This window comes from Ruditapes philippinarum, unplaced genomic scaffold (assembly GCF_026571515.1).
Source record: "Ruditapes philippinarum isolate M1 unplaced genomic scaffold, ASM2657151v2 ctg1527_1_1_1_1, whole genome shotgun sequence".
NCBI lineage: Eukaryota > Metazoa > Mollusca > Bivalvia > Venerida > Veneridae > Ruditapes > Ruditapes philippinarum.
Window position 1 is genome coordinate 37,401 of NW_026865870.1, and position 25,914 is coordinate 63,314.

At 31.3% G+C, this 25,914-nt stretch overlaps 3 protein-coding genes across 4 annotated transcripts in view; 1 reads left to right on the plus strand and 2 right to left on the minus strand.

Annotated features, from left to right (window-relative positions):
* Window positions 1-2,453: 2,453 nt before the first annotated feature.
* On the minus strand, window positions 2,454-15,630 carry LOC132730608 (phospholipid phosphatase 5-like). The gene is made up of 8 exons (XM_060716575.1): window positions 15,593-15,630; window positions 10,458-10,592; window positions 8,988-9,093; window positions 6,937-7,024; window positions 5,858-5,921; window positions 4,552-4,676; window positions 3,739-3,909; window positions 2,454-3,129 (listed from the first exon to the last, which is right to left on the minus strand). Exons 2-8 carry the CDS (start codon window positions 10,526-10,528, stop codon window positions 2,912-2,914), a joined length of 843 nt encoding a protein of 280 aa, XP_060572558.1. The 5' UTR covers window positions 10,529-10,592; window positions 15,593-15,630; the 3' UTR covers window positions 2,454-2,911.
* LOC132730609 (uncharacterized) lies at window positions 12,135-15,042 on the minus strand. The gene is made up of 5 exons (XM_060716576.1): window positions 14,254-15,042; window positions 13,403-14,019; window positions 12,931-13,209; window positions 12,573-12,749; window positions 12,135-12,386 (listed from the first exon to the last, which is right to left on the minus strand). The coding sequence occupies exons 1-4, from the start codon at window positions 14,360-14,362 to the stop codon at window positions 12,612-12,614; spliced, it is 1,143 nt and encodes a 380-aa protein (XP_060572559.1). The 5' UTR covers window positions 14,363-15,042; the 3' UTR covers window positions 12,135-12,386; window positions 12,573-12,611.
* Window positions 15,631-20,576: 4,946 nt separating the features above from the next.
* Window positions 20,577-25,914, plus strand: part of LOC132730605 (nucleolysin TIAR-like) — a 159,581-nt gene continuing 154,243 nt past the window's right edge. For both annotated transcript variants that reach the window (XM_060716566.1, XM_060716572.1), the window contains exons 1-3: window positions 20,577-20,621; window positions 20,698-20,729; window positions 20,879-20,975. In XM_060716566.1, the coding sequence (XP_060572549.1) occupies window positions 20,610-20,621; window positions 20,698-20,729; window positions 20,879-20,975 (141 nt within the window). In that variant the 5' untranslated portion in view covers window positions 20,577-20,609. The remainder of the gene's footprint in view (window positions 20,622-20,697; window positions 20,730-20,878; window positions 20,976-25,914) is intronic.

Here is a 25,914-nt window from a genome sequence, read left to right on the forward strand (position 1 = left end):
CTGATTTCATGCTTTCCAGTGTTTTACTGTAAAATATCAGATGATTATATTCTGATAAACCACTAGTGAAATTTATAAAATATAATTTTCACTTCAACCGGACTATATCTGAATGCGGATGAATTATATCATAACTAAATGGAATAACAGGCAGAAGTAAATGCCATCATACATAAATTTTGCTTCTTTAGAAAGAGAAAGATGATGTCATCATACATCATGTTATCAATGTAACAAAATTAGAGAAATTTAACAGAACTACATTTAAAAATTGATGATATGACATCATGATGTGATGACGACATAAAGGAGAATGCATGATGTTACGGGGGCAAAATCAGTATAAAAATACTTAAAATCACTTAAAAAGCATGAAATAAAAAGTTTTTTGTTTTTTTACATATAAGATTGAAATATATTTCATTTGTGAACACTTTCACTCGTGGCTACGCCACTCGTGAAAATATTGCATCTGGTATTCACTCTGTGAAATATATTTCAATCTTACATGCAAAACAAACAAATATCCTCTATATATAATACATAAAATATTGAATAAGTTTTTCCTGAAATAATTCAATAGTTTGTCTGCTGCATATGAATTATAGTTCAAACTAAGAATAGTAATTTCAACAGATATAAAAAAGTAATCATCAGTACGCAACTGTTTTTTCTCTTTTCAATCCAATAACACTTAGGGTAATTTTAGTATAGCTAAATTACTTTTCATTATTCTAGTAGATTGTGTATGCATTACATTTAATCCTTTCCATGCTAAATAACAAATGGTCTTGCCCAATTCTGGACAAAACCATTCATCATTTTTACAGAAAGTTCATTATAAATACTGGCTGAATAGTGAACAGTCCTGGGTCCGAGGTTAAAAAGAAATTCTCTCAGCTCAAACTGAGATCTCAGGTATTTGATTGGTCAGAAACTGCCACAGAATGTACACTGGTCCAATGACATCTCTAGGATTTGTGACAGAATTCAGAAAAAAGTTTTATAACCTCAAGGCCAGATGTACCTGCAAATCTTTGTCTGTGCTGGTCACATGGGTAAAATGTGTTGATTCTAGCAGGCTAAGGGCTAACTTACTAATCAATGACCAAAACATAAATGCCGCAGAATTCAGAGGTAGTTTAAACATTTGAAATATTAAGAAAAAGTGTTTATCTGAAGTGTAGCACCAAAGTTTTTACACAATTTCTGTCACATACAAGACATGTTATGATAAGACTTCACTCCATGTCAAATAAAGTATTACTATACAAATGTATATTGATAAACTATAAAAATTGGTAGAATAATTTTAAAGGGTCATTTCTTACAAAGAAAAATTCATACCCACTGAAAAAGAAGCACAACATATATACATGAAATAGTGTCCCTTTCTTTAAATTTTTGAAAAATTTAATTTTCCCTTCCCAACTTATTGGGTTTATTTAATTTTTCCCCGAAACTGTTTTTATGAAAAATTTCCCAAATTTTTTTCATTTTGGGGTACTTTGGGTATAATTTAACAAGACATAAACTTTTTTTCCCTTTTGATAAGCTTTTTACCAGTATCAACTTTCCCCCTTAAACAATTTTTTTTCCTTTAAGTCAAAAAAATGAAATTTTATTAATATTTTCCCCCTTTTGGGAATTTTTTAAAAAAGGCTCCCGCCTCAGGAGGACCCAAAAAAATTTTTAAGAAAATAACTTTGGAAAAAAATATACTAAGATTTTAAGAAGAAGTAAAGATATTCACAATTTAAGTAATGATTTACACGCAACATATGATTGATTTTGAATTATTTATCATAATATTCCTACTGCATTCCTACTAATACAGTAAGGGCTATATTGCATGTTTTGACCTTTATTTGGTAACAGGCTGAAATTGCCATTTGCAATTTGTAAATTTCTTTCTTGGTTCACCTGACAACACATTTCTTTATAATTTTATATTTTCAAAATTTTCATGAAAATTAGTATAAATCTGGAGGTATGCTGCTTTAAAACAAACAATAATAACAACTTGAACAACAACATTTTCTTTTTGATATTACATTTCCATTTAAATAAGCATGAATCTGGAGGTATGCTGCTTTAAAACAAACAATAATAACAACTTGAACAACAACATTTTCTTTTTGATATTACATTTCCATTTAAATAAGCATGAATCTGGAGGTATGCTGCTTTAAAACAAACAATAATAACAACTTGAACAACAACATTTTCTTTTTGATATTACATTTCCATTTAAATAAGTATGAATCTGGAGGTATGCTGCTTTAAAACAAACAATAATAACAACTTGAACAACAACATTTTCTTTTTGATATTACATTTCCATGAAAATAAGCATGAATCTGGAGGTATGCTGCTTTAAAACAAACAATAATAACAACTTGAACAACAACATTTTCTTTTTGTTATTACATTTTCATGAAAATAAGCATGAATCTGGAGGTATGCTGCTTTAAAACAAACAATAATAACAACTTGAACAACATCATTTTCTTTTTGATATTACATTTCCATTTAAATAAGCATGAATCTGGAGGTATGCTGCTTTAAAACAAACAACAACAATAACAACAATGTAACAAGAGACTAACTGCAGAATTAAGAATATTTCGGGTTTTTCCAATCAAATCCTAGGGTACAAACAAATTTTTACAGTTACAGCTTCGAAAATTAGCACAACAGGTTGACTAATGTGAACGGTAGTGCTCCACGAAGCTATGTAATGGTAAGAGTTTGTTTGTACCAGGACTATAAGCTTGGAAAAATCCCGCATTTGTCGAGTTCCAATTAACATCAATTTAGTTATGATTGAAATCAGACAGATAATACTGACCAGACCACCACAACATTTTTTTTTATACAATTTTAATATATTTACTAAACGATAATTTCATTAGACTACTTTCATAAGCTGTTCTATATCTGTGGTGTGCGTAGGTGATAACGGGGTACGTGGCGCGTCAGTACGATGGTCACTATATGAAATCTGTGTGTCGGTCGGTGATATTGACACGTATGGTAGATGACAGTTCTGTTTTTGTAACGAGGGGTAATACATACGGTACACAAGGTAAGATATACTCAACCCTAATATACTGCCTACTGTGACATCTGAAAAATATAACAAATACGGGACAATTTTAAGGAAGCATTCTCGAATACCATTAAAGTACTTGCATAACAATAGGAACAGGTCTTTGAAAACTTTTGAGTCAAAAACAGGGGTCATAATTATGCCAAAATCCACAGTGTCAGATTACTGATGTAGACCAAATAATATTTAACCAAATCTTAAAGGAACTCCACTGAGGTTTAAAAGCATAAAACACAAAATTTAAATTTCATACATAGATCACCAGTCCTGGTGTACTTAAAATAGAAAGACATCCAAAAGATGGATTTTGGATCATTTTTCACAATAACAATAATTATTCTTGAAAAACAGATTGATAGATAGATCTAAAATTTTCCACACAAGTTATTGGCAAAGATCTACATCAAATTGAAAATTTATGTCAGAAAATTATTCCCAGTCCTGTCATGTAAAAAAAACCTCAGTGGAGTCCCTTTAATCATGCAGCCATGAAAGATCTAAAAGATCCTTTTTTTTCAACTAACTAATGTCATATTCCCAGAACTTCCTGGTCTTGTCTTTGAGACTTATCCACATTCTTAGTAAATAATTACAAATTATTTTCTCACAATGTGTAAATTGTTTACCTTGCCAATGATGATGATAATCAGCTGTCCTAGATACAGCTATCATTGTTGCCCATAGCAACAGGAATATAAAACACATCAAACGCCATGCATGTCCTCGACCAGTCGGATTAAATATATGTAGTTTACCAGCTAGGTAAAATGCTATAAATCCTAGGCAAGAAAAACATACTGAAAAAGAAATAAAATAATGATGGGATTTGGTAAAAGGGAGAAAACTCTTGTTAAATTGTATAAAAGTTACCTCTGAGCAGTTATACATGTATGACAAATTCATATTGCAATTTGCAATGGTAGTAAATGATGAGAAGAATTTAAGGCTCAGGAAATAATGTTATCATAATTTTATTGTCAAAACTATGATTAATATGCTAATCGAAACACCATTCTTGTTATCATCCATTTTGAAGCAACACAGAAATTTTACTTCAAATTTTGCTGTTATATCGAGCATAACATTGTTTTCTTGTTTTAAATTCACTGTCACAATATTTGAAGTTACAATTATAACACATTAGCGTTATAACAACACATGCAAGTAAAATTAATACAAATTGTGCCCTTTCAAAGTTACAATAGAGAATAACAGTGAAACTTTGTGACTCAACACTACAGGATATACAAGATTACATCCATCATGCTAGAGCTGTATCTGTGTTTTTCTATGTGTCAATCAAACTTGTCAAGGCATTTTGTCAAGTTTTTTTTTACCCCCACTTTTCAAAAGTAACTAGCTATTTTTGCTTTACTTTAAGGGAAGATTCCCTTCTCTTTCTTGTGTAAAAAGCCCTGAATTACAAAGAGCATACTTACATGCTGAATGTCCACTTGGGAAACTTTTATATCCGTCTATCACATCTTTCTCATTTCCTTTACATACCATAGAATCATCAATATCACCATCAGGAAAACACCGGGCTAGAAAATCTGGTCTAGGTCTAGAAATAAACAAAATCAAACATCACTGAAAAAATGGCAGTTTTTGGACAATAAATTGTATTAAATATGATAACATATAAAATATGCTGACTCGAGCAGTCTTTAAGTGCTGAATGAAGTCTGAGAAAAAATGTCAAACATCGACAATATAAATTATTACAAAAAAAGAGTACTGCATGTTGTGTTTATGCTCATCTGTTAAAATAACTACTTAAATGTTTATGCTCATCTGTTAAAATAACTACTTAAATGTTTATGCTCATCTGTTAAAATAACTACTTAAATGTTTATGCTCATCTGTTAAAATAACTACTTAAATGTTTATGCTCATCTGTTAAAATAACTACTTAAACAAAATTTCTTAGTTAAAAGAGTGGCATAATTCAAAACTTAAAGTTTTAGAATTATGCCCCTTGTCTAACAACTACACTTTGTCATGATAAGCAAGCATTCCAAGTATCATATAGATACCTTTAAAACTATTGAGTAATGGACTACATGTACAATGATGATTTTGCACAATAACGACAACAACGACTACAACAGAGCAATCATAATAGCTTGAGTTTTCTTCGAAACAGACAAGCTAAAAATCACTTTCACAGTCAATAAACCAAATCACTGTACCATTTCAAACAAGCCTAAACAATTCAGTATGTACAAAAAGTGGCCTTTATTTACAGGGTGGACTTTAACACAGGTAAAATGGGGTTGTCTAAATAAGTCTGCAAGACCAACAAAAAGTACTAGCAGAACACAAAAAAGCCTGCTTGATTTCTCTCAGATCTTGACTTAAAACATGTAAAATAAGAATTGGTCTTGGAAGAGAAATATATAACTTTGTTAACTTATAAGCCAAAGTTATGCACTCATGCCTATAAAAAGGACCAGAAAGGGGTATTTAAAAGTGTGGAGGAACAATAAACTTCAGTCTTAGAAGTAGACAACAACACTCGTTCCTTGAAAATACTCATAAAAAGCCCCTTTAATACTCTTTTTAAACTTTTCAAGGTAAAACTTTTTTTTAATCTTACCATACATGTTTCATGTTACAATGAACTAAAATAAAGCTAAATCATCTAAAAATCACATCTTGTGATTTAAACTGTAATATACATGTACATGTAGTCTACCTGGTTAACATTGGTGGTTACTATCTGTTGATATGTATCATAATTACCTTCCAACTCCTATCTTTACAACATTGGTTATACTTCCTGCCAGGAATATTGACAGACAAGAACCTGAAAACATGTAACAATTTACTTTATTTAATATTCTGTTTAATTTGAAAACTTATACAGTACCTCCAACATATATCTTTACATATTTTGGTTGGCATAAAATCTTTGGTCGATATGCAATATTTTGGTTGATATACAAAGTATTTATCCAATTCAGTATTTAGGGTTTCCACACTTTTCTTAGGATAAAATTCAAGGACTTTTCCAGGACTTTCAAGGACCTTTTCAATAGATATTTGCAACACATTTTATTTCCATTACACTATTAAAATTTAACTGTATCATGCTATTTTTTTTAGCTCAACTCCATTGTGCATAATAACCATTAAGATGCTGGAATTCCATACCAGTACAGAATGTCCCAGGATATATGTCTTTTGGATCATTCAAGCCTTCTATGTGAACAAATGAAAAAGGGGCTCATCATAACTGGTACTGAACATTCTGGTTTTTTCCAGGACCATTCTCCATTTTAGTGGAATTTAATGACATTTCAAGGCTGGGAACCAACATTTTAAAATTCCAGGACCTTCCCGCACCAGTTGAAACCCTGAGTATTAGGTATAACTGTTTGCATCTTAAGTAAAGGAATTTAAGGAAAATAAAATAAATAACACCAATTTATTTACATTAAGTAGAATAGAGTTGAAAGATATGCACACATGTAAACTCTCAGGCACCAGAGTAGTACCACTAACATTCCACAAACTAGCAGGATAACTTCCTTACATGAAAGAATCCAAAGTTCCTCTTGGGACTGGAACCCACAGCGGTGAGGGCCAAGTGGTTTAAAGTCAACAACCTTAACCTCGGCCATGGATGCCCCTTAAACTCTCATCTTAAGAAAGATGTATCTAAACTCTCGTCTAAAACTATTTGTAAATAAATTTAGTTACATGACAAAATATGAATACATACAACTGTACATAGGAACTGATCGGAAACATATAAGAACATTTTTTAAACAAATGTTTACACATTCTAGGTGTTTATTGTGTATGTGTAGTGTACATACCAAGTATTGACTGGACCGCATCGACTTTATCTTTGGTAAAATGATAAACTATCCACACAGAAACTAATGGCGCAAAAAACAATGTTAGCTGGAAATAAATAAGAACAAATACACATAATTTATGTAACTTCTTTTGTACTGCTACATATTACAGATATGGACAAAAATCATTCTCAATTAAAATAATTATATCAAAACAAAACTCAACATATTCTTCATGACAAAAAAAGTCGTTTTTTTGAGTGTGGTATTCCAACAATCATAATGTTTAGTTAATATTCAGTGACAATTGTGTACAGTGTATATTTAAAATACAATTCTTACAATTTTCACTCTCATATTCTACCTTTTTTAAATTTTGTTACTTCTGATGATCTACTTTTGATGGCTTCTGTCATTATAAATTATATAAACATGTATCTATATTTGATCAGTGATTATGCCAATGGCTATTTGTCCAGATGAAAAAAAATTAAATCACTTACCACTGATTTTTAATCCAAGTTAGAGCCAATTTACCTTTATCCAACTAAAAATCTTAAATGGACTTGTCCATTTTTTAATCTGAACAAGACCATTCCTCATTTTTAAGGAAAATTTCAAAATAATATGAGCCCCGTCACGACAAAACCAACATAATGGGTTTGCGACCATCATGGATCCAGACCAGCCTGCGCATCCGCGAAGTCTGATCAGGATCCATGCTGTTCGCTATCAGTTTCTCTACTTGTTATAGGGTTTGTAAGCGAACAGCATGGATCCTGATCAGACTGCGCGGATCCATGCTGGTCGCAAACGCACTATGTTGGTTTTGTCGTGGCACGGCTCATATGTACTGACTAAATACCAAACAAAGCATATGCCATCTGATCTTGGTCTTCATTGGTCACATGGTATAAAACAGTCACCAGAGTTATATATGGTGTATGTGACTTTTTTTCGCTCTTATTTAAACCAAATTTTTAATAACTAATTTGATCAAGTCTCATACTTTTAATATTATTTTTCTAAATAATAAAGTCTGCAACACATTTTTTTTTTAAGTTTGTTGGAATTGAACTCAGACTAAGTACAGTTGACTCTCGGTAACTCGAAATCCAAGGGACTAGGTATTTTACTTCGAGAGAAACGGAATTCGAGTAACGTGGAACTACCGCCATTATGTTGACTTCGTACATGTATATACATGTACCTGATTGAATGTGCAAAGAAGTAGGTTTCTTATTGTTGTTAGCGGCAATGCTGCAATATTTAACCATTGAAATGACGGTAAATCACTTTCAACTACAAATTATAAATGAACAAAAATATATCATTCAAAATTTAATACATGTATATTAATAGTGAAACATAAACACACAATTATATTTGATTTAATTGATCATCGGACGAAAACGAAATTAGCAACTATCGTGAACCGGAAGTACAAATTAATGTATGCAATATGACGGAACATTAATTATACAAATATCATTTACGTTGATAATACACATCAATACCTAGGCTGTTATTTGACTAGGCTGTTATTTGACTAACACCCGTCAGACTGGCACGAGTAAACTTTTTTAAAGAAATGTAATTAAATTTTAATTTAGTTATCTAACTGTTAAAACCAATTAAGTCGTGAAACGGATTAAAGACACTTTTACGACGTGTTAATAATACATGATGACCGGCAATTAAAAATTACTATGAAACGTGTAAATCACGAGTGACAACATCTCACCTTGATGTCGCCGACCTTTGATCAGTCGGCTGTTTTCACACTTCGACTAACTGAGATGAAAGTATGTGGACTTTAATTGGCGGGACCAAATTTTCTTTTCGACTAAACAGGAGTCTCAGTAAGTCAAAATTTGACCTAAGCGGACTTAAAATACAAAGATAAAGAAGGAAATTTGACGGGACTTTAGAAATTATTCGACTAAGGCGGAATTTTGAGAAAAGCGATTTTGACTTATTGAGAGTCAACTGTATAAGAGTTCATGAAAGAAGTCGGTTATCAAATTTGAAATAATTTTTTAACAAAAAAAGCTGTTTCTATGTCTCACCCATAGATATTCACTAGGATAGTAACTGTGTGTGCGTGGGAAGTTGTACAGCCAGAACTCTTCTCTCTGGATCTTTCTCACAAAACCAGGATACTTGTCTGTGTAACTGTAAAACATGTTAAGTCAAGTTTGTTTTTATCAAAGACAGGTGTTAAAATTGTGACCCAGTGCAAGGAAGTTGTAGAAATTTCCTCAAAAACAAAGATGAATGGTTTTGTCCATATTAAAAGTTGAGCAAGTCCATTGAAGATATTTAGCATGTTAAAGATTTATTAATTTTTTTTTATTTATCCTTGAGAAGGTATCAACACATTCAACATTTTTCAGCAATGCTACAGTATATGTTTCAGAAGTTGTATATTTTTACTATTAATGGTAAAAAAAACATTTGTTTTTGTTTTACTAATGTAACAATGAACTCAGGCCTTGACATTAACTTTTGAATCAGGTTGTCCTGTAGGGCAAGTAGTTTTTAAAACTACTTGCCCTGACCTAAGACTAACTTGTCCTGACCTAAAAATGGTAAAAATGTATCAATCAGAAAAGACAATCAAGCTCATACATTATTACTTCTTGTATAAGGTCATGTTAACATAAGGCAATAAAGTAGACATATTGTTTATGAAATTGATTGTTAGTTAGACACAAATATTTTTGTATTCAGTAGTTAATCTAAAACATCAGTTCATCAATCATCATCCAGGCTAATAACAACGACTACGTTCATAATGTCGTTATATTAGATAAAACAATAAATCATTTTTAATGCAAATCTTTATTTAACAATTATATCTAAAGATCAATACGATTATTTACATATTTTCAATGATATCTTTACATGCACGCATCAAAATTAAAACGACAGCATGATCCGGGAATTACCTTGTACAAAATTAAATATAGTCTATTATTAGAACGGGGAATTACCTTACCGCGGCGCATGCACATATTTTTGCTTCCATTTCCTATATCAACAAAATTTTAATGTACATGACAGTAGTGTATTCACATTATTGATAATGATTCATGGTGTATTTTTGTTTTACAGATGTTTATAGATCTAAATGAAAAGATGTTTTTTCTATTTATTTTGTACATGCATTTTGTTAATGATGCTTTTTATTTTCACTTGCCCTGTCGGACAAGTTCTTTTCAAAATAACTTGCCCGGACCAAACTTTTAGTTGTCCCGGGCAGTCGGACAACCGTTAATGTCGAGTCCTGGTACTGACCGAATAGCAAACAATGCAGACCATGATCAAACTGCATTGGTAACATGGATAGATTTCAGCTGCTGCCAGTAGGCTAAAGGTAAGGTTAAATGAGAAAAATAGCCAGAATGTTATTTGATAGTTGTCTTTATTAATACTATTTGGGTATTTGAATTAAGATTGTTCCTCAAGAATATTTTGTTATATATAGTTATGACCATGTTTTCTTGAAGCAATGCTAGATAAAATAAAATACTTACAAGAAAAATATGATTAGGAACAGTCTTATCAACAGCTCTGTCTTAATCAAGGATCCCCGCAATAATCTCATACTGTTTGTCCAAATGAGTAATAATTTTTAGTACTTTGGGGTGTAATATTCCTTGTTCCTGAAACTATTAAGAGTAACATTTAACCAAATAACAAATAAATCTTAATGTTTTTAATAATACTGTAAACTACATGTACTTTACATTAATTAATTAATTGGGTTTTTAAATCAGAACATTAAATACTAAAATATTGCTATATTGCATACAATGTATATCTACCTTACAAATCTATTTCCCCAGTGATAACATTCTTTCAATCTTTTACTATTATTTGAGTCTAAATTCATATTAGACTGCATTTTAGCCAATATTCAAAGTGAACTTTCTGAAGCATCAATCAAAAATCAAGTTGTCATCAAATGTACATAAGCCCTAACTATGTTATTCAAGTTAAAATTATGTTGTTTTTAATAAATTCAAACTTATGAAATATGTCACAATGTCAACTGTCAAATTGTATAGATTAATTCTTTTAGCAAACATGAAAATAACATTGATCAATGCCATCATACTGATGGTAATGTAACGATTCGCCACACTAACGATTCGCCACATAACGATTCGACACAGAGTAATAACGATTCGCCACAGTTAAATAACGATTCGCCACGTGTTCAAGTACAAAATTTTTCACACCTGTTTTCAAACTGTTGATGGAAAACTTTTTGCTGCTTTATATTTCATTTGTTAATTACATAAATTAATTACACTAAATACAGCTTTTATTGAATAAAAAGACACGAAAACCAAATATTTTATTAACAAAATTACATAACACAATTCATAACTTCGTTATTTATATAAACTGGAAAAAATATACTAACACCTTTTATAGAATAAAAATACATGAAAATAGATATATTTTATTAACAAAACTACATAACACATTTTATAACTTCGTTATTTATATAAACTGGAAAAATATAATAACAACTTTTATAGAATAAAAATACATGAAAATATATTTTATTACCAAAATTACATCACACATTGCCGATGAGAAAAACTTCGTTATTTAATTATCTGGATAATTATACGAAAACAGCTTTTATTGAATAAAGACACATAATCATATATATATTTTTTATTACCAAAATTACATTACACATTGTAGATAAGTTATTTATATAACTAACATGTTTTATTACAAAATTTACATTTTTTAAAACCTAAACCTGGAAAAGAATACTATAAACAGCTATTGAATAGAAGCACATAAAAACATATTTTATTACCAAAATTACAAAATGCAATTCTATAGCCAGAAAAAATATACAAGAAATAGCTTTTTTATTATTACATATTAACATAACACTTTGTTAACAGAAAAATAGTAGTGTCCAGTTCTGAGGGAACTCTTATACACCGTTGTTTATGCGGGACCATACAGGGCTGCACAAGCATCAAGCAAAGCGCTGGTGGTAATTGTTCTTAATCTGTACTGTTCCCAAAGGGCCCACAGTCGTCCTTGAATCTTCTTTGTCTGCTTGGTTTGATATCGTTTAAGTTTTTTCTCTTTCACCAACTTCGTCTGAATTTTCACATCTGCTGCTTCCTTATATAGAAGGGATATCAAAACGTTCCCTTTCCTGGTCTTCTGTTCAGTTTGTTATGCCAGCCTTCACAGTCGTTATTGGTTCTCACAGATCGTCCAAACTGACACCACGATTCCACAGGCCAAATGACGTTGTTGATCCAGGTATTCTCGATGTAGTTGATGTAGGCGTCTGTTTCTGGGGTTGAACTCTTCGACTTCAGATACTGGAAAGCTGGTCTAATGTCGTCTGCTGGCAGAAGTGGGAGGGAAAACGTCTTCCTCAAAAGTTGATAAACATCATTCTGTTCACTGTAAGCTGTCTGTAAATAAAAAAAAATACAGATAAATTATTATGATTCCTGTATATATAAGATATATGAGAGACTGACTTTTATAGACATGGAACAATTAATAACTAGTAAAATTTATTTATTTTACAAACATAATTTTCTTATAAACGTGATTCATTCTATAAATTATTATAGCAAGTAGCGTAATATAGATACCTGTAGACCAAGTTCTTGTACTTTACGGAAGAGGGCCTGTCAGAAATGAAACGCACAGCCTTTAATGTGGGGATCCTCAAACACGTCTCTTAGCCCCTGCCACATTCCTGCTTCAAAATCAACAACGAATGTTTCAACGCATCGCCCAGGTGTTAGATTGCTGATCGCTCGGAAGACCTGAAAAAATAACCAGTAATAACTGTAGTTTATAGTTTGTATCAAACAGAATAATGTAGGAAAAAAATCAACAAAATGAAGATAGAGATGTTATTTTTTTTTTTTGCAAGAAATACAGTTTGCTGAATGTCATCATTTTATTTACAACTCAAGTAAACATTAATTATTAATATTTCATTACCTTTTTATAGTCACGCCATTTTTTCCCAGACATTAGTACAAAACATAAAGGGACCTGCTTCATGTTTTCCCCGGACTTGATGAAAGCGTGAACAGACAAAAGTTGAGTGAAGGGAGTCTTCACCACTTTGAATGTACCGTCGATGTACCATGACTTCGCTCTGGAGAGAAGGCTGAGCTGTACGTCTGTAGACAGGATAATATGTTTTCGGTCCTTCACCGTAACTGTTTCCCGGTAGAAAGGTTCTTCTATTGTTCGACCAAGGTATTCCTCGTCAATCTGAAAAATATAAAATATTATAATTTAAATTATAACAATAATAATATTCGTATTCACGTTTATATATACATGTATATAAATGTATAAAAAAATATTTTATTTGTGATTGCTTTAATTTATATAAACTCTTTATATTTTTGTTTTTTTATACTTATATGTTTTACATTAAGATTAAAATATGTATGATTTATACCTCAAAATCAAGAGTTGTTGGGTCTTTTGGTCGGAGACACGAACGTGCGCGACTGCACATCTGGTAAAGTGCCTGATCTGAGGTTCGAGAGGCTTCTGGTTGATTGGCGTCTTGTAGTGAATCTGTTACGTTTGCGCTACACTTTAAGTCCTTTCTTCTAACACTACACCGCCACTCTACAACGCCTGAATTGAATGTTCTATTGATTACAAACGAATACCCATCCGATGTCACCAATTTCGGTTTCCCTCGTTCAGTACCCTTCTCTATTACTTTGTAAATCACTTCTGATGCTGATGGTACCCCCACCACAGTGTCATCGGGAATATCAGTCTCTATATTGTCAGGTTCAATATCTCTAACGGTCCCTGGCACGTCAAATGTACTGGTGTTGTCGGCGCGAACGTAATCACTAATTTCTTCTATCGTGGAGACACTAGAGTTACAGACTGGTTCTGGCACTTCCAGATCACAATAGATCATTGTCACATCTTCACAGTTGTCGACTTCCATCGGTTCTACCTCCATTGACTCGTCATCAAAACGGCAAATTGCGCATATAAAATGCAGATCAATATTACCCTCTACGGCTGCATCGTAGTCTTGCTGAGAAATACCTGCAACAATAAAAAAATAATGTTTTAACAAAGCACATTTTTTATTAGTTATATTAACAAAGCACATTTTTTTATTAGTTATATTATTTTATCTATTTAATATGTATGAAGCTTAGTAAATTTAAAAAAAAAAAAAAAGAACAAAAAAAAACCATTAAACATTTTGACATTGTTCATTTTCGCAATAACTTTTTTAATATAGTATGTAATATTTCATCTTAAAATTAATCATACCTGTGTTTCCACATTTTATATGATGCCATCTTTGACACTTGTCACATGTTACAGCACGTGAGTTACTGTAGATACGTCTTAAACAGAATGAACAAGGAGGAGCAGGCATGATTTTGTTTTCGTTATTTTTCGTTTGTATACTATTTTGTGTATGATTTTAAGTTGTGCAAGATGGTGTTTTTAAACCCTCTAAATCGGCATATATCACTCAAATTAATTTGTTAACAAACATAAGCTTAATTACCGCATTGTTTTGAAATCTGCTCACGTTGTCAGCTAAATAAAGGATTATTTCGGCGTCAATTAAATATTTCTACAACAATCCTAAGGTGATTGACTTGCTTAGATTAAAGGTGTGACAAATGTTTTAGATATGCGTTCTTTAATCAATTATCGTAAATCAATTTTCAAAACACATGTTTTGCAATACCTTTTTTAAAAAAATATTTGACTTATATATAATTTATGAAATATGTATTTTTATAAATATATATTCTATTTTTTTTTCAACATATAATTACTTTCTTGTAAATGTACTCCTGTAATAATGTTACTTTGATAAATTGAAATTCCTCAATGGGGGCCTTAACTTCATATTACTTGTATTAAGAAACATTATTAAATTATTGTCATTGTCAAATTATTAAAACAAAAGGAAATAGTCTGTTGATTACTAAAAAAATCATTTTTATAATCATACTGTGGCGAATCGTTATTTAACTGTGGCGAATCGTTATTACTCTGTGGCGAATCGTTATGTGGCGAATTGTTAGTGTGGCGAATCGTTACTAATTCATACTGATGTACACACTTGTCAGTTATTCACAAGTTCGAAAACCTAGCTAAAGTAAACGCGGTTTTCCGGTACTTTCTGTACATAGCTCTGAGGAATTCATCTAATAAAATATATGCACTTGTTAAGATCAGAATTTCATAGAACTTAGTCGAATAATTTAGTTTAAACATATCTTAATCCTTTTAAATTATGATGAAAGTTTAAAGCTTAATTTATAGTCTGCTTTATGAATCTAACTAGTACTATAGAAATGGCGTTGCTTTGTGATGCATGTATGCTTACTTCATGCTAACAGGCTAATGCCACCTTATCACTATCAGTGGCCATATTTAAATTTAAACTGTCAGTACTTAATGTATCTAAAACTTTTTACTATCCGGACACTATGCATGTTAATACAAATGCTCATACCAAACCGGTTTACATCAATATATACATTAAGAAATATTGTTTAACAGCGTCTTAACGTATATCGTTTAATTGAAATACATTTAGTATAAAGATGTATAAAATATGCTTGAAAAATTAATTGTGGACGTATACCTTCTTTTCCAAAATTTTTTGTCCGGTGTATAAAGAACTCCTTACTGTGAGAAACACAATGGATTTAAAACACTATCTTTGGAAATCTGAAAAATCGCAATCAAAAAGCGAAGTAATTCTAAATTTGAAACCATATATCGTTGACATGGTTGATGATACCTTCGATTTTTCTTTTCACATCTGAGTTTTAATATATCGCATTAAAGTTTCTGACATGATGTTAAAATGACGTAAATCTTTATTGCATAGTAGTAACTGTGTTACATTCAGTATAGAACCTAGCTGGGACCAAATATTTTTTGGATCTCAGGTAGAAATACAGTGCTGAAGTGGGTTGTGGCCTTGAAATACGTTTGATTCTATACTTAAAGTATGCCTTGCCATGGTTTCGTGGTTGAACACCGTCAGAGCCGGGTTGCCTTTAACCTTGAAGGAAAACTTTTCCGTCGATCATGAAAGATATTTGAAATCCACTAAACAATCCTAATAGTACTCAAATATGATAACAAATATATAAAATTTTACCTGATGGATTATACAGGAAAAATATCAATAGATAGAATGCACATGAGAATGTGTGTAATTTAGCTGGGGCTTACAGTTATTTAATTCACAGTATTTATTTAGATTTAATGTTAAAACACCAGCCTGATATAAAGGATGAGTTGTTTCATATATAGAGGATATTGAATGATTGTAAGTTCAATACAGAATTTATTGCACGAGTTGAATAAAAATGATATTTTGCGAGCTTCTGGCGAGCATAATATTATTTTATTCAACGAGTGCAATAAATTCAGTAATGAACTTATACGAATTTAATATTCTATTTATCGCACACCCAAAATAAAGACCGTTTAAAGTGAAATAAGAGTCAATTTTCATTGACGCGCCTTAAGTATAACGATAACATTTAACTTGAAGCCTGCAGAATTATAACTGGTACAACGAAACTTGTTTCTTTCTCAAATCTGTATGAAGACACATGTTTTCAACCCCTAAAAGTAAGACGCTATAAACACAAACTTATTCTGCTATATAAAATGTTCAATCACCTATCTCCACAATATTTATCTTCCATAGTTCCAAACACAGTAGGATAAACATCAATATACAATTTACGAAATGCAAGTAACACTAGAAATATTTTCTGTCAAACCCCAATTCTACTCTAATTGATTTTTACCATCTTCGATTAAAGACTGGAACGATCTCACCATTGCTTGAAATTTTCTAAAAAAGTCTAAATAAAGATCTTCCAAAGGTCCCACCTCATGACTATGTAGGTGAAAGAAAATGTCAAATATTACATACACGATTAAGAACACATTGCAGCTCTCTAAACGAACATATGTTTTCAAAAAACATAATAGATAGCCCTTTTTGTATATGTGGTGAAATAGAAAATACAGAACACTATTTCCTCCGCTGCCCCATGTATCAAGATGACCGCACTATCCTTATAAACAATTTAAGTCAAATCACAACTGTTACATTGAATAATTTACTGTACGGCGATAATTCACTTACCGGTGCTCAAAACGAAACAATTATATCACATATACATAAATACATACAAAAAACAAAAAGATTTGATACATAATAATATTCGTTTGAAAAGAAAAAGGTCCTCCAACTCCATAGTAGTAAAGTGACTTTCTTTCTCTTGTTCCTTATCTCTTCTTCTCTTCTATTATTACTTCTCCTCCAATGTACATGTTTTAATAATTAAATTTCTCAACATATTAGTTTAATTAACCAATCACTAAACTAAGCAATATATCCCTTTAAAAATGAATTCATACTCGTGCTTATACCTCTAATCTAACAGCAATGTATCTTAAAATTAGTTCATGAATACTTGACATAAACATAGTATGTATAGTAAGAAAGCAAGAACAAGTCGATATGATATGTATAGTTTAGTTTAGATATTTATATTTTGTTACCATTTTTTGAAATTTGTTAAATACTGATTACGGAGAGAGTTTTCAAAAAAGCTTTTCAAGCTTCCTACTCAATCCGTAAAGTTTATTTTATGTAATTTATTATGTAAATGTGTGGTTTATAAATAAAATATTGTTTAAACTAACATTTAGCGCGTCTTTACACTATGTTTGTATATATAACGCTAATGACGTCACGTCAAAATATATGCACGGCCGTGCAATACCATATTTACGGAGTCGCAAAATCGGCACGGGTGTGTGATAAATAGTGTTAATAAATTCAAATAAGTGTACAATATTTTTGCATTAAGTACACAACTATACACGTTTAGAAATTTCAGTCATTGACTTGTGAAGTAAGCATTGGCATACACTTGGCATACACAGTGAACCAAGGTGCCCAATGGGTTTGAAGTTTTAATGTTAAAACTAGTACACAACGAACAACGGAACCGTATTTTTTTCTGTATGAGATTCAATGTTGCAAACTGCTGAGTTGGACAGCAAAATCAGGCTGTCAAAAAAAATGAAGATTCTGGATTCATCCTGCCGCGCTCGGTGTATAAAAGAAATACGTACATGTATGTATTTACACGTATGTCACTGAATGTAGAGTCCGTCCTAGTATCAAGTTCTTTGATAAAATGTAAGGCAAAATATTGAAATTTCAGAACATTTAACATTGATGGAAAACTCGAAAATTATTTATTTATTTATAAATTTATTTATTTATTTATTTATTTATTTATTTATTTATTTATTTATTTATTTATTTATTTATTTATTAATTTATTTATTTATTTATACATTTTAGGAACATAGCACATGATACAAAGTATAAAATCATACAGTTAAGAGATAACATATAAATCATATATATAAAATGAGATCATAAAAACAGCATAAAAGAGCACACTTTTGTCATAAAAAATAATAAAAGGTACTATGCACCTATGGATAGCCCATTAAGCTAAAAGCTTATTTCCAATGGGGTCCTTAGAAATAAAAAAAATACATGATTACAACCCTTCCACCACCCCTAAAAAACATAGCAAATAAAACTAATCTAACTAACTTTGGTCAAGATTTTGGTTGAAAAAGGAAATATATTTATAAAAGTATGCCCTTTTTAAAATAAACCTAGTATCACTATCACAGAAATATTGGATAACAGTGCCTATCACATTAGTTGTACACATATACATCTTCTGAAAAAAACAACAAGGAGTTAACTGTTGAAAATTTACACAACAAATATTTTAGCACAGATATACATACAAAATTATCTCCGTGATTTTAACAATTAATTCTTTTTACCCTAAATATGGTTCATGTGAACTTTTGTGTTAATAAAGTACGTATGCAGTCTTTATTATGTTTTGAAAGTGTTGACACGAAATTTATATATTCTAATTTACAGCTGCTAACAATTTCCAAAATGGGAAATAGACAAACAATAAGAAATTAAATTAAAAAATTCATGTACAAATTCATGAATCATTTACATGACAGATATTCTCCTATGAATTTACAAATCATTTGGTGTTCAAATCATATTTTGTTCAATGGGACCGTTCCATTTTTCAATTAGTTGGTTCGTTTCATTTATTAAACAGGCACTATCCTTTTTATGCATTCTGTTAAGATTCAAAATGTAATTTTAACCACTATGTAAGTTAATGTTTTTAGTCAGTATTAATTAAATATGTTGCGCGGTAGTGTCGCGTCAGACAGATATAATTTATCACTTACTAAACAGACACTCTTTCCGGTAGTCGTGCACATGTGACTAAATGATGTCATGTCTGCGTTCCATGAACGTCTTACTCTCTTGTTGATCTTTGATCTTTGTACACATAGTTTACGTAAACCTTGAGCATGCCTTTCTTTTTATATGGATATTTTTCTTTGTAGATGCTGTCCGCTGCAAGAACTTATAGCACTTTCTGATATTGTCATTCATCATTATAATATGATACAGTATTTGAAACATAATTAAGGGCTTATAAAAATTCAGTCATTTACATACTGGCATTATTACATTTACGATGAATCTAGAGATTAATAAGACCTTGTTGCAAGAATGGAATTTGTGAGTAAGAGATATGCTAAGATAAAGAGCCCCGAACATATTCAGATATGAATAAAAATTTACAAATACACATAAAATTGTTTTGAATCCGCCGCCCTCCTCACAGCCCCCACTCCCCCCCCAAAACAACCTTAAACTGACCCAAGGGAAAAGTGTATATCATTGAATGCCACATTGAAACCCTTTTCATATCTTCCTATCCTAAAGTATTTGCATATCAATTAACTATAACATACTTAAAATTAAAAGTAAACTAGTAAAGTGAGTGGTAAATAAAGTAGCAACTTGAGTTATGATGCTGAGATTTTATCTTTTTTTAACAGCTATGTTCTGGTAGAAAATAGTAATGATTAAATAAGCAAATATGTATGTATTAGCTGTAAACAATAAAATACATGTAAAGGGTGTTGAAAAATAAATGTAATTGATGCTACTTATTTTTTTATATCCATTGTCTCTGTCTTTTTTTTAATTTTCATTTGTTATATAAATACAAACAATATGACAAATTTTTACAGAAGACGTAAATTGACAAAGCATTGACGCTCATACAAAGCGTTTATTTTACAACGTGTACAGAAAAATGGTTAATTGACATTATCAGAAAGCGCAAGATTACCCGTAGTAACAATTGTTAACAGGGATGTATATATTGTATATGATCCTGGTTTCGCGGATATTTTTGACACTGATTTTAAACTAAACAAGCAAGACCAAGACTCCATAGATAATTGTACAAATGCCTGTTCTAAAATTTGGGAAACATTTTCCCTGTTGCTGTCATTTGACTGTTTGTTACAGCAGGCATCTTAATTACATATCCGTGTTACGTTTTTCAATATAGTTCCGCATTTGCAAAACGTAGAGCCGCCTTGTAATACCCAGGCGGAAGTTTTGGCGGTTTGTTTCCTAACTTTGTATGCGCATGCGTATAATCTATTTCTCCGTTTCTCGTGTGGTCGCCATCATCGTAAAAATGTCGAACCAGGTACAGAAATTTTCAATTATTTCGATGAATTACTCACTGTCATGACCTTAAATTACCGTTATTCTTTCTTTTTCAGTTCGGAGAGAGTGAAGCGAGTCCAAGGACCCTGTGAGTATATATTATTTAACTTTGTTTACACTGTATCCGGCTTTTTCTAAGAATAAAGGAAACGTGTTGACTTTTCAGTTGAAGTTGAATTTTGTTGTTTCGGTTTAGAATGTAACACTTTATACATTTCTGATGTTGTCTTTATGCAGCTATGTGGGTAACCTTGATCCATCTGTGACAGAAGGTCTTATTATGACATTGTTTGGCCAGATAGGACCGTGTAAAAGTTGTAAAATCATACTTGAGGTGAGCATAGTTTGATAAGAGTAACCTCCCTTAGTTGTTAAGTTTAAATAAATGGACAAAGATTGTTTTAAAATGTTGCATTATTTGAACTAACTGTCAGAAAATGTGGTGTTTAAACCATATAATAGTTTCATCTGCCATTTGGTGGCAGTATAAAATGATGTTAATCAAATAGTATGGGTATACATGTACATGATGTAGAGCCCTACATGCAACACCATACAAAGTACATGAATTGTTGTTGTCAGTGAAAACCTAAAGAGAACTGAACTCAGAATACACTTAATCTCTTAATGGGAAAAAGAACTCATTTCAATGTAAAACCCCATACCCCCATTTTACTTGAAAGAAATTTCTTTGCTATTCTACTTCCTGTTTTGATTTTTAGAAAACTAGGGCTGTCATTGATGGAAAATATTGTATTGATATATTGAGAGACAAATATTGACGATATATCGACTTTGACAGTAGATAAAATGAAAAACATTTTAATATGTATGATAAATTGGGATGATGGTGTTATGCATGCTTGTAATACACATTACAAATACTACAATCTAACAGAATGTTGGTTTTTTCTGTTATTCTTGTCACTGAAAACGGAGATTAAAGTTCAAGTTAGCAAAGAAAACTAGAAAAGGTGACTTATAAGCCAAAAATGAGAGAGAGAAACAACAATTTTTTTTAGCTTGTATTGATATGTGAAAGTGTGTATCAATATTGTATCAGATGATGAATATCAATGATATATCGATATTGCGATATTCAGTGACAGCCCTATAGAAAACCGTATCCAAAATAGCAAGGTGTCAAATATAATCTAGTAGTAGTACTCCTATAAAAAGTAGTTTTGTTCTTCAGTAAGATATTTTCTCATGTCAATGTGCTTAAATCCTTATAACACAGTTTTCTACAAAAATCCCTATCAAGAAAAATAGAGTTGAAAGAAATTGTTACTTTTTTAATAATGAAAATCAGTGCCTGCTTATTTATGGGTAATCATATATCTTTTTATGTCTATATCCAAATTGTGAGGAATGCTTTTGTTTTTTTTGGTGAGAAGTATTTTCTTGCTTGTGTTGTGTATTGTTAAACTTTGTGACAGAGTTGGCCCTCAGTATCATTGAGTAACTGTAAATGATGATGAAGAGACATGTGACAGGCTTGAAATGGCCTCAGGTCAATGGTAAGGTAACATATAACCAATGCTGAAAAGCCTTTTACTCTATCTCAATCCATTGAGAAGTTGCAGCTCTTTGAAATCAGTTTTGAGGGAAAAAACAATGCTAAAATATTGATTTTTGGCAATTTTGAGATGTCCCCCTATTGCCATGGTAACAGAAAATTTAAAGATTAAGCATGCTGTTACAGAGGCTACGGTTCAGTCAACACTTGTGCCAAGTTTCATCAGTATTGAAGCATTATTCATAGCAGTTTGAACTTGTAACAGGAGGCTTTTCAATGAAAACGGCCATTTTTCACAATATGCTCATGAAGTCAAGGGTTAAGGCATAATGGGTTAAGGTCAAAAATAAATTTATATCTTTTTGATTTTCATTTCTCCATTCAGCCATTAAAACTGCATTATATTTACTCTTTCTGAGACAGCCGTGATTTTTTAAGAGTCAGTTTGGGACTGGAATTCAGCCTCATTCTCCTCCTTAAAAAGTATTTATTTTCTCCTTTATCTGAAAGAAATTCCTGCCAAAATTAAAAGACCTGTTTTATCACAATATTGCGACAGATCTAGCAAAATTGACTTAAAATGGATTGTTTAATGCCTTTATAAACTCATTTTCCCGCTGAAAGTGAAAAAAAAACAACACTGCATGGTATTTTTTGGTAAAAATAAGTTGTGTGAGCATTGGTCACTATACAAGTATGATAAACAGTGGAATTGAATGTTAATCAATAGGTCAAATGGCATTACTTTGACATGAATTTGTTTAAAGTTTGAAATTGTCTTTGTTGTTTCTAAAAGCTGTTAGCCCTTTTCCTGTTAAAGCTTTAATTTTATAATTGCGTGGTGTTTGTCAGATTGCCTGTAATTTTTCTATGAATTGCAGGAATCTTCTATATAAGTAAGATGTTTATTTATTATTTTAAGGATATGAAAACCAACATTTCAATGAAAAAAAATGTTGATCAAAGTTGAGATGAATTAATGCTTTGTCCTAAACAAACAAAATTATAATAAAAAAAATAATCGGATTTCATATCCCTATGACAAGTAATAGAAGTATACCCATCTTGTATTTAAAAAGGTAACACTGAGAGTATACCAGACTTGATGGCAGTGATATTTGGAAAAATGGTGTGAAATAGGTCATATTAGACTGTGAAGTCAATATAGAAGAGTTCTGTTCTAGCTTGCCTGTAATGAACCAGACCATCTATTTGACAAAACAAATCTGGAATATTACATCGTACTTATATTAGAATATTGCTGGTGTTAATTTTCTAATCTTTTTACTCTTAAGATAGCTTGCTAACATACAAGTTTTCAATGCTTTATTTTGTTTAATTTCAAATATATGATTTATATGAGTTAAATAAAAACAGAAAAACAGAAGTATCCTGATTTGTTCCTAGATGAACATGCATCTACTGTATTTGAAATTATATATCTTTGTGTATTATTATTACATGGGTGCAAGTTTTCAGGCATATGCCTGAAGTTCAGGTTTTTTGTGACAAATTCCACCATGTTTTACTATTAGATTATGTAGGGAAATAATTATGAATAAAGGATTTCAGGTTTTTCCAAATTTTCAACTTGCACCCATGTTATTATTATTATTATTACACCATTCTTACAAAATGATGAAATGAGATGACAGTTCATTAAACCACATAAATTATTCATATTAAATTAATACATAGCAAGGTGTAACAGCTTCTATATGATAAAAGTAAAATGAAAGTATTTGGTTTTCATTCTTCGAGGACAATGCATAACAGCAGCTTGAAGTACAACTTGTTGATTTTGTGGTTGGTTTAGTGTTGATTTTGTCAAGGGCTTGAAACAAGGAAAAATATTATAAAGAGGAGAAGACCAGTAGTTTGATTGAAATATTTGTAAATTATTTAAAGATGGTATGGCTGTAATCTACATGTCCGCATTTTTTTGACAGCTAATAAAAATGGCCAATACAGGGATATTTTTTATATTCTTCGCTAGTGTAAGACAGAATGGTCTTGTGTAATACTTAAATTGAAAAACCCTTTTACTAATTAAATCTGTTTGACAGTAAGGCATTTTCTTTCATGTAATATCCCTTTTTTGTATTTTTTCATTAAATTAGAACTCTTAACCTGTATAATTATCTAGTTTTATAATTTCATAGCTTTACTTCCTTGTTTTTCTTTTTCCCATTGGTGTTGAAACTTGTATACACACTCACCTATTACAACTTAACAGGTGGTGAAATTAGTATCTAGCTAGCTATAAATGGTATAAACTGATCAATGTGGTTTTCAATTTGTAATTAGATTTAATTGATATGACATTCAAAACAGTGTATTCAGGTTTATGTAGACAGTTGGAGTTAAAGGTCAATTTTTCCGTCACAGATTATAGACATGGGGCGTCCATGGCTGAGTGGTTAAGGTCAACAGATTCAAATCATTCGCCCCCTCACTGCTGTGTGGTTTTGAATCTTGACAGGGACTTCCGATTTTTTCATGTGAGGAAGCTACAATGTATTCGGCTGGCTTACGGAACGTCTGTGGTTCTACTCAGATGCCCGCAATAATGCACATCCACCTCCACCAGTTAAGGTTGAAAGTCGCCAAATGGCATATACTGTGTTGATGCAAAATAAAACCAAACAAAAAGTATCTATCTAACCAGTAACTTGTGTTTCTAACTGGTCAAGTTGAAATCTTGTAGCACATTATTAAAACAGTAAAGAACTTTTTAAAAAATTGTTCCATTTATGTCACTAACAAGTCGTCAAGAAGCGTAAATTTTTTCTGCATCAAAGCCATTTGTATTTTTTTTTAATTAGAAATTCAGCACAGAGACATGTTAAAATGTTTGCTTTGTCATGTTACCCATGTTGGTAGACTAAGCAAACTTCTGAATTATTTAGTAAGTGATAATGTTTGCCGATGAATCAATCTGTGAACTTTTGGTTTCAGGTGTGAAATATGATACTCTCTGCTAAATCTTATTGAAAAAAATTAAAAAATTTCTTTCCAATATTGTTGAAAATAGAGATCTACAAACAAATTGAAAACTTAAAACTACACTATGTAATCAGCAGAAAGAGTAGATTTTATACTGACTTGGTGATACAAATGTGCAACAGGTACTTGCAGAGAGGCAAGTCTTAGCAGGGACAAGAAGCCAAGTTTGAATATTTTTCGTGAGAAACAAAGAAACCCTCTCCTTTTTGTTATATTTAGCTTATTCAGGTCAGGTGTAAATATTTTTGCTTAAAGGTTTTGACATTTTGTTACAATTGTATATTTTGGCTTCTTATACATTTGTCAATTTGTAAGGTTTAAACTTGTTCAATTACTTCTCTGTAGGAAATTAACATAAAAGTGAAATCTATAGAAATTTTGCTACCTTTTTATTAGCTCACCTGTCACAAAGTGACAGGGTGAGCTTTTGTGATCGCTTTTCGTCCGGCGTCCGTCCGTCCGTCCGTCCGTCCGTAAACTTTTGCTTTAAATGACATCTCCTCATTAACCACTGAGCCAATTTCATCCAAACTTCACAGGAATGTTCCTTTGGTGGTCACCTTTAAAAATTGTTCAAAGAATTTAATTCCATGCAGAACTCTGGTTGCCATGGCAACCGAAAGAAAAATCTTTAAATATCTTCTTTTAAACAACCCTAAGAGCTAGAGCTTAGATATTTGGCATGAAACATCTTCTAGTGGGTGTCTACCAAGTTTGTTCAAATAAAAGCCCTGGGGTCAAAATTGGC

What these genes read in the sequence shown, in the direction of transcription:
- LOC132730609 (XM_060716576.1), bottom strand. Translation starts at nt 14,362, where the DNA reads ATGCCTGCTCCTCCTTGTTCATTCTGTTTAAGACGTATCTACAGTAAC. An exon ending in CAACAACTCTTGATTTTGAG is followed by an intron (nt 13,210 to 13,402) that starts GTATAAATCATA and finishes TATATTTTTCAG; the next exon opens with ATTGACGAGGAATACCTTGG. An exon ending in AATGGCGTGACTATAAAAAG is followed by an intron (nt 12,750 to 12,930) that starts GTAATGAAATAT and finishes TTATTTTTTCAG; the next exon opens with GTCTTCCGAGCGATCAGCAA.
- LOC132730608 (XM_060716575.1), bottom strand. Translation starts at nt 10,528, where the DNA reads ATGAGATTATTGCGGGGATCCTTGATTAAGACAGAGCTGTTGATAAGA. An exon ending in TGCGGTCCAGTCAATACTTG is followed by an intron (nt 5,922 to 6,936) that starts GTATGTACACTA and finishes ACATGTTTTCAG; the next exon opens with GTTCTTGTCTGTCAATATTC. An exon ending in CCCAAGTGGACATTCAGCAT is followed by an intron (nt 3,910 to 4,551) that starts GTAAGTATGCTC and finishes TTTCTTTTTCAG; the next exon opens with TATGTTTTTCTTGCCTAGGA.